Genomic DNA, 8,721 nt, shown 5'->3' on the forward strand with positions numbered 1-8,721 from the left:
GCGCTCCCTCAGAGTCCAGCACATGAGTGCAAAAGACAAGGCTGAAGCGTTTGCAACCATCTTCAGCCAGAAGTGCCGAGTGGATGATCCATCTCAGCCTCCTCCCGATATCCCCACCATCACAGAAGCCAGTCTTCAGCCAATTCGATCACTCCAAGTGATATCAAGAAATGACTGAGTGTACTGGATATAGCAAAGGCTATAGGCCCTGACAACATCCCAGCTGCAGTGCTCCAGAACTAGCCGCGCCTCTAGCCAAGCTGTTCCTGTACAGCTACAACACTGGCATCTACCCAACAATGTGGAAAATTGTCCAGGTATGTCCTGTCCACAAAAAGCAGGACAAATCCAATCCGGCCAATTACCGCCCCATCAGTCTACTCTCAATCATCAGCAAAGTGATGGAAGGTGTCGTCGACAGTGCTATCAAGCGACACTTACTCACCAATAACCTGCTCACCGATGCTCAGTTTGGGTTCCGCCAGGACCACTCGGCTCCAGACCTCATTACAGCCTTGGTCCAAACATGGACAAAAGAGCTGAATTCCAGACGTGAGGTGAGAGTGACTGCCCTTGACATCAAGGCAGCATTTGACCGAGTGTGGCACCAAGGAGTCCTAGTAAAATTGAAATCGATGGGAATCAAAGGGAAAACTCTCCAGTGGCTGGAGTCATACCTAGCACAAAGGAAGATGGTATTGGCTGTTGGAGGCCAGTCATTTCAGCCCCAGGACATTGCTGCAGGAGTTCCTCAGGGCAGTGTCCTGGACCCAACCATCTTCAGCTGCTTCATCAATGACCTTCCCTCCATCATAAGGTCAGAAATGGGGATGTTCGCTGATGATTGCTCAGTGTTCAGTTCCATTCGCAATCCCTCAGATAACGAAGCAGTCCGTGCCCACATGCAGCAAGACCTGGACAACATCCAGGCTTGGGCTCATAAGTGGCAAGTAACATTCGCACTAGATAAGTGCCAGGCAATGACCATCTCCAATAAGAGAGAGTCTAACCACCTCCCCTTGACATTCAAAGGCATTACCATCGCCGAATCCCCCACCATCATCATCCTGGGGGTCACCATTGACCAGAAACTTAACTGGACCAGCCACATAAATACTGTGGCTACAAGAGAAGGTCAGAGGCTGGGTATTCTGTGGTGAGTGATTCACCTTCTGACTCCCCAAAGCCTTTCCACCATCTACAAGGCACAAGTCAGGAGTGTGATGGAATACTCTCCACTTGCCTGGATGAGTGCAGCTCCAACAACACTCAAGAAGCTTGACACCATCCAGGACAAAGCAGTCTACTTGATTGGCACCCCATCCACCACCCTAAACATTCACTCCCTTCACCACCGGCACACAGTGGCTGCAGTGTGTACCATCCACAGGATGCACTGCAGCAACTCGCCAAGGCTTCTTCGACAGCACCTCCCAAACCCATGACCTCTACCACCTAGAAGGACAAGGGCAGCAGGTACATGGGAACAACACCACCTGCACGTTCCCCTCCAAGTCACACACCATCCTGACTTGGAAATATATCGCCGTTCCTTCATCGTTGCTGGGTCAAAATCCTGGAACTCCCTTCCTAACAGCACTGTGGGAGAACCGTCACCACACGGACTGCAGCGGTTCAAGAAGGCGGCTCACCACCACCTTCTCAAGAGCAATTAGGGATGGGCAATAAATGCCGGCCTCGCTATTAAAATGATCAATAACCAAAAAGAAAGGAATCTTACAACACCAGGTTATAGTCCAACAATTTTATTTGAAAATCACAAGCTTTCGGAGATTATCTCCTTCGTCAGGTGAGTGAGTGAATGAGAGCTTCTCAAATCGCATATCTTATATTAGGCTGGGACACCATCACACCAATCAAAGGTGTCGTTGGTGTTCAGACAGGTTAGCCACGGAAAACAGTAGGTCCCAGTATACTGAATACACATTGTGTCAAATTATACAGACAGAGAGAAAGAGACCCGAAAGGCAGAGAGAGAGAGAGAGAGAATTTTCAGTTATATTAAAAACAGATAACTTTTTTTTCCCTTTTTGCTGGTGGGGTTACGTGTAGCGTGACGTGAACCCAAGATCCGGTTGAGGCCGTCCTCATGGGTGTGGAACTTGGCTATCAATTTCTGCTCGACGATTTTGCGTTGTCGTGTGTCTCGAAGGCCGCCTTGGAGAACGCTTACCCGAAGATCGGTGGCTGAATGTCCTTGACTGCTGAAGTGTTCCCCAACTGGGAGGGAACCCTCCTGTCTGGCGATTGTTGCGCGGTGTCCGTTCATCCGTTGTCGCAGTGTCTGCATGGTCTCGCCAATGTACCATGCTCTGGGGCATCCTTTCCTGCAACGTATGAGGTAGACAACGTTGGCCGAGTCACAGGAGTATGAACCATGTACCTGGTGGGTGGTGTCCTCTCGTGTGATGGTGGTATCTGTGTCGATGATCTGGTATGTCTTGCAGAGGTTGCCGTGGCAGGGTTGTGTGGTGTCGTGGATGCTGTTCTCCTGAAAACTGGGTAATTTGCTGCGAACGATGGTCTGTTTGAGGTTGGGTGGCTGTTTGAAGGCGAGCAGTGGAGGTGTGGGGATGGCCTTAGCGAGGTGTTCGTCGTCATCGATGACATGTTGAAGGCTGCGGAGAACATGGCGTAGTTTCTCCGCTCCGGGGAAGTACTGGACGACGAAGGGCACTCTGTTGGTTGCGTCCCGTGTTAGTCTCCTGAGGAGGTCTATGCGATTCTTCGCTGTGGCCCGTCGGAACTGTCGATCGACAAAAAGAAAAGCATGATAGGAAATGAATGGCTGGCAATGCAGAGATGGGATTGGCCGCTGGGGATGTGAGTGACAGCCGGGGAGAAAGTGGGGGCGGATCCTCAGCTGCCGGACTCCCAGACAACCGAGAGCCGGCTCCGGAGCCGGAGTCACAGCCAGTCCCAGTCCCAGTCCCGGACCCGGTCCGAGTCTTCCCTCCAGCAGCCGCTGTAAGTAACTTTGCTCAAAGTTATTTGACGCGTGTGTTGATGACTTTAATTTTTTTTTGGGGGGGGGAGAGAGACAATTCTACTGAACGCTTTTGGAGGCGAGGAAGGCAAGTTCTGTGAAGAGCAAGAAAGTTTGTAACTTGCGGAGTGTTTGCTGCAGAGCAGCAGGTAACGAGAGAGTGAAAGCAGCCAGGCTGAAACTTTTGTTGAACTTTGTGGAAACTTTTCCGTTTGGATTCCCAGCGGTTTCTCGCTTTGTTTTCCGAGTTCTACCTGAAAGGATTAAAAGAATCTCAACTTTTTCTGATTTAGGGGTGGAGTTTGGGGTTCCGTTAGAAAAAATGTGGGATTAAAGCTAGATTTTTGTTTTAGGCTGTAAAGACTTTGTAAACTCCAATTTGTGTTGAAAGGGGTGTGTCTGTGTCTCTGTCTGTGTGTGGGGGTCTCACTCCTCTTCAGGGGGTCTTTTCAGTTACCTGGTCCAGTTAATTCCCACCCAAAATCATCTTGTACCAACACAGAAGTGGTGCTTTTGAAAGTATATGTGAGAGAGAGAGGAGGGGTCCTACAACTGACATCCTGTGTCGAGGCAAGTGAGGGCGGATATGAAACTTTTTACAAGGTTTTTGAGAGCGTTGGGGACAGAAACTGATATCACAGCGTGAAAAGAAATCTCAGGGGAGTCTCCATCACAGGGGCTGGACAGCGGAGACTTCCTGATTCCCGCAGAGCTCCTTCATCGCCCCCATTCAACACCCAAAACACAGGTTACAGGCGGACCTGCCCACTCTGCATTGGCTCACTGCGGGAAAGGGGCTGAGGCTGGCCGCCCAAGGGGGGAAAAGATCCTCCCCCCCCCCCCCCCAAACCGGGTCTCCCCCCCCCCCCCCCCCCCCAAACCGGGTCTCCCCTCCCCCCCCACCCCAAACCGGGTCTCCCCTCCTCTCCCCCCCCCTCCTCTCCCCCCCCCCCCCCAAACCGGGTCTCCCCTCCTCTCCCCCCCCCCCCCCCCAAACCGGGTCTCCCCTCCTCTCCCCCCCCCCCCCCCCAAACCGGGTCTCCCCTCCTCTCCCCCCCCCCCCCCCCCAAACCGGGTCTCCCTCCTCTCCCCCCCCCCCCCCCCAAACCGGGTCTCCCCTCCTCTCCCCCCCCCCCCCAAACCGGGTCTCCCCTCCTCTCCCCCCCCCCCCCAAACCGGGTCTCCCCTCCTCTCCCCCCCCCCCCCCAAACCGGGTCTCCCCTCCTCTCCCCCCCCCCCCAAACCGGGTCTCCCCTCCTCTCCCCCCCCCCCCCCAAACCGGGTCTCCCCTCCTCTCCCCCCCCCCCCCAAACCGGGTCTCCCCTCCTCTCCCCCCCCCCCCCCAAACCGGGTCTCCCCTCCTCTCCCCCCCCCCCCCCCCCAAACCGGGTCTCCCCTCCTCTCCCCCCCCCCCCCCCAAACCGGGTCTCCCCTCCTCTCCCCCCCCCCCCCCAAACCGGGTCTCCCCTCCTCCCCCCCCCCCCCAAACCGGGTCTCCCCTCCTCTCCCCCCCCCCCCCCCCAAACCGGGTCTCCCCTCCTCTCCCCCCCCCCCCCCCAAACCGGGTCTCCCCTCCTCTTCCCCCCCCCCCCCCCAAACCGGGTCTCCCCTCCTCTTCCCCCCCCCCCCCCCAAACCGGGTCTCCCCTCCTCTCCCCCCCCCCCCCCCAAACCGGGTCTCCCCTCCTCTTCCCCTCCCCCCCCCCCAAACCCGGTCTCCCCTCCCCCCCCCCAAAACCGGGTCTCCCCTCCCCCCCCCAAACCGGGTCTCCCCTCCCCCCCCCCCAAACCGGGTCTCCCCTCCCCCCCCCCCCAAACCGGGTCTCCCCTCCCCCCCCCCCCAAACCGGGTCTCCCCTCCCCCCCCCCCCAAACCGGGTCTCCCCTCCCCTCCCCCCAAACCGGGTCTCCCCTCCCCTCCCCCCCAAACCGGGTCTCCCCTCCCCTCCCCCCCAAACCGGGTCTCCCCTCCCCTCCCCCCCAAACCGGGTCTCCCCTCCCCTCCCCCCAAACCGGGTCTCCCCTCCCCTCCCCCCCAAACCGGGTCTCCCCTCCCCTCCCCCCCAAACCGGTCTCCCCTCCCCTCCCCCCCAAACCGGGTCTCCCCTCCCCTCCCCCCCAAACCGGGTCTCCCCTCCCCTCCCCCCCAAACCGGGTCTCCCCTCCCCTCCCCCCCAAACCGGGTCTCCCCTCCCCTCCCCCCCAAACCGGGTCTCCCCTCCCCTCCCCCCAAACCGGGTCTCCCCTCCCTCCCCCCCCAAACCGGGTCTCCCCTCCCCTCCCCCCAAACCGGGTCTCCCCTCCCCTCCCCCCAAACCGGGTCTCCCCTCCCCTCCCCCCCCCCCCAAACCGGGTCTCCCCTCCCCCCCCCCCAAACCGGGTCTCCCCTCCCCCCCCCCCCAAACCGGGTCTCCCCTCCCCCCCCCCCAAACCGGGTCTCCCCTCCCCCCCCCCCAAACCGGGTCTCCCCTCCCCCCCCCCCAAACCGGGTCTCCCCTCCCCCCCCCCCCCCAAACCGGGTCTCCCCTCCCCCCCCCCCCAAACCGGGTCTCCCCTCCCCCCCCCCCAAACCGGGTCTCCCCTCCCCCCCCCCCCAAACCGGGTCTCCCCTCCCCCCCCCCCCCCCAAACCGGGTCTCCCCTCCCCCCCCCCCCCAAACCGGGTCTCCCCTCCCCCCCCCCCCAAACCGGGTCTCCCCTCCCCCCCCCCCCAAACCGGGTCTCCCCTCCCCCCCCCCCAAACCGGGTCTCCCCTCCCCCCCCCCCCAAACCGGGTCTCCCCTCCCCCCCCCCCCAAACCGGGTCTCCCCTCCCCCCCCCCCAAACCGGGCCCCCCCCCCTCCCCCCCCCAAACCGGGTCTCCTTCCCTTCTCTTCCCCCCCCCCCCCCCCAAACCGGGTCTCCTTCCCTTCTCTTCTCCCCCCCCCCCCCCCCAAAACCCGGTCTCCTTCCCTTCTCTTCTCCCCCCCCCCCCCCCCCCCCCCCCAAACCCGGTCTCCTTCCCTTCTCTTCCCCCCCCCAAACCCGGTCTCCCCCCCCCCCCCCCCCCCCAAACCGGGCCCCCCCCCTCCCCCCCCCCCAAACCGGGTCTCCTTCCCTTCTCTTCTCCCCCCCCCCCCCCCAAACCCGGTCTCCTTCCCTTCTCTTCCCCCCCCCCCAAACCCGGTCTCCCCCCCCCCCCCCCCCCAAACCCGGTCTCCCCCCCCCCCAAACCCGGTCTCCCCCCCCCCCAAACCCGGTCTCCCCCCCCCCCCCAAACCCGGTCTCCCCCCCCCCCCCCCCCCAAACCCGGTCTCCCCCCCCCCCCCCCCCCCCAAACCCGGTCTCCCCCCCCCCCCCCCCCCCCCAAACCCGGTCTCCCCCCCCCCCCCCCCCCCCCCAAACCCGGTCTCCCCCCCCCCCCCCCCCCCCAAACCCGGTCTCCCCCCCCCCCCCCCCCCGAACCCGGTCTCCCCCACCCCCCCCCCGAACCCGGTCTCCCCCACCCCCCCCCCCGAACCCGGTCTCCCCCACCCCCCCCCGAACCCGGTCCCCCCCACCCCCCCCAAACCCGGTCTCCCCCCCCACCCCCCCCCCAAACCCGGTCTCCCCCCCCACCCCCCCCCCCAAACCCGGTCTCCTTCCCTTCTCTTCCCCCCCCCCAAACCCGGTCTCCCCCCCCCCCCCCCCCCCCAAACCGGGCCCCCCCCCCTCCCCCCCCCCAAACCGGGTCTCCTTCCCTTCTCTTCCCCCCCCCCCCCCAAAACCCGGTCTCCTTCCCTTCTCTTCCCCCCCCCCCCCCCCCCCAAACCCGGTCTCCTTCCCTTCTCTTCCCCCCCCCCCAAACCCGGTCTCCCCCCCCCCCCCCCCCCCCAAACCCGGTCTCCCCCCCCCCCCCCCAAACCCGGTCTCCCCCCCCCCCCCCCCCAAACCCGGTCTCCCCCCCCCCCCCCCAAACCCGGTCTCCCCCCCCCCCCCCCCAAACCCGGTCTCCCCCCCCCCAAACCCGGTCTCCCCCCCCCCCCCAAACCCGGTCTCCCCCCCCCCCCCCCCCCCAAACCCGGTCTCCCCCCCCCCCCCCCCCCCAAACCCGGTCTCCCCCCCCCCCCCCCCCCCCCCAAACCCGGTCTCCCCCCCCCCCCCCCCCCCCGAACCCGGTCTCCCCCACCCCCCCCCCGAACCCGGTCTCCCCCCACCCCCCCCCCCGAACCCGGTCTCCCCCACCCCCCCCCGAACCCGGTCCCCCCCACCCCCCCCAAACCCGGTCTCCCCCCCCACCCCCCCCCCCAAACCCGGTCTCCCCCCCCACCCCCCCCCCAAACCCGGTCTCCTTCCCTTCTCTTCCCCCCCCAAACCCGGTCTCCCCCCCCCCCCCCCCCCCCCAAACCGGGCCCCCCCCCCTCCCCCCCCCCAAACCGGGTCTCCTTCCCTTCTCTTCCCCCCCCCCCCCCCAAAACCCGGTCTCCTTCCCTTCTCTTCCCCCCCCCCCCCCCCCCCAAACCCGGTCTCCTTCCCTTCTCTTCCCCCCCCCCCCAAACCCGGTCTCCCCCCCCCCCCCCCCCCAAACCCGGTCTCCCCCCCCCCCCCCCCAAACCCGGTCTCCCCCCCCCCCCCCCCCCAAACCCGGTCTCCCCCCCCCCCCCCCCCAAACCCGGTCTCCCCCCCCCCCCCCCCCAAACCCGGTCTCCCCCCCCCCAAACCCGGTCTCCCCCCCCCCCCCCAAACCCGGTCTCCCCCCCCCCCCCCCCCCCAAACCCGGTCTCCCCCCCCCCCCCCCCCCCAAACCCGGTCTCCCCCCCCCCCCCCCCCCCCCCAAACCCGGTCTCCCCCCCCCCCCCCCCCCCCCAAACCCGGTCTCCCCCCCCCCCCCCCCCCCCCCCCAAACCCGGTCTCCCCCCCCCCCCCCCCGAACCCGGTCTCCCCCACCCCCCCCCCCGAACCCGGTCTCCCCCACCCCCCCCCCCCGAACCCGGTCTCCCCCACCCCCCCCCGAACCCGGTCCCCCCCACCCCCCCCCAAACCCGGTCTCCCCCCCCACCCCCCCCCAAACCCGGTCTCCCCCCCCACCCCCCCCCCAAACCCGGTCTCCTTCCCTTCTCTTCTCCCCCCCAAACCCGGTCTCCCCCCCCCCCCCCCCCCCCAAACCGGGCCCCCCCCCCTCCCCCCCCCCAAACCGGGTCTCCTTCCCTTCTCTTCCCCCCCCCCCCCCAAAACCCGGTCTCCTTCCCTTCTCTTCCCCCCCCCCCCCCCCCCCAAACCCGGTCTCCTTCCCTTCTCTTCCCCCCCCCCCCAAACCCGGTCTCCCCCCCCCCCCCCCCCCCAAACCCGGTCTCCCCCCCCCCCCCCCCCCAAACCCGGTCTCCCCCCCCCCCCCCCCAAACCCGGTCTCCCCCCCCCCCCCCCCCCAAACCCGGTCTCCCCCCCCCCCCCCCCCAAACCCGGTCTCCCCCCCCCCCCCCCCAAACCCGGTCTCCCCTCCCCCCAAACCCGGTCTCCCCCCCCCCCCCCCCCCAAACCCGGTCTCCCCCCCCCCCCCCCCCCCAAACCCGGTCTCCCCCCCCCCCCCCCCCAAACCCGGTCTCCCCCCCCCCCCCCCCCAAACCCGGTCTCCCCCCCCCCCCCCCAAACCCGGTCTCCCCCCCCCCCCCCCCCCCAAACCCGGTCTCCCCCCCCCCCCCCCCCCAAACCCGGTCTCCCCCCCCCCCCCCCAAACCCGGTCTCCCCCCCCCCCCCCAAAC

General features: G+C 66.0%; 1 protein-coding gene across 1 annotated transcript in view; it reads right to left on the reverse strand.

Moving 5' to 3' along the window:
* Window positions 1-1,760: 1,760 nt before the first annotated feature.
* LOC137304313 (uncharacterized) overlaps window positions 1,761-8,721 on the reverse strand; it is a 10,316-nt gene continuing 3,355 nt past the window's right edge. Inside the window, exon 2 of the mRNA XM_067972854.1 lies at window positions 1,761-2,767. Coding sequence (XP_067828955.1) covers window positions 2,018-2,767 — 750 coding nt within the window. The 3' untranslated portion in view covers window positions 1,761-2,017. The remainder of the gene's footprint in view (window positions 2,768-8,721) is intronic.

Source organism: Heptranchias perlo, chromosome 37 (assembly GCF_035084215.1).
Source record: "Heptranchias perlo isolate sHepPer1 chromosome 37, sHepPer1.hap1, whole genome shotgun sequence".
NCBI classification, from domain to species: Eukaryota; Metazoa; Chordata; class Chondrichthyes; order Hexanchiformes; family Hexanchidae; genus Heptranchias; species Heptranchias perlo.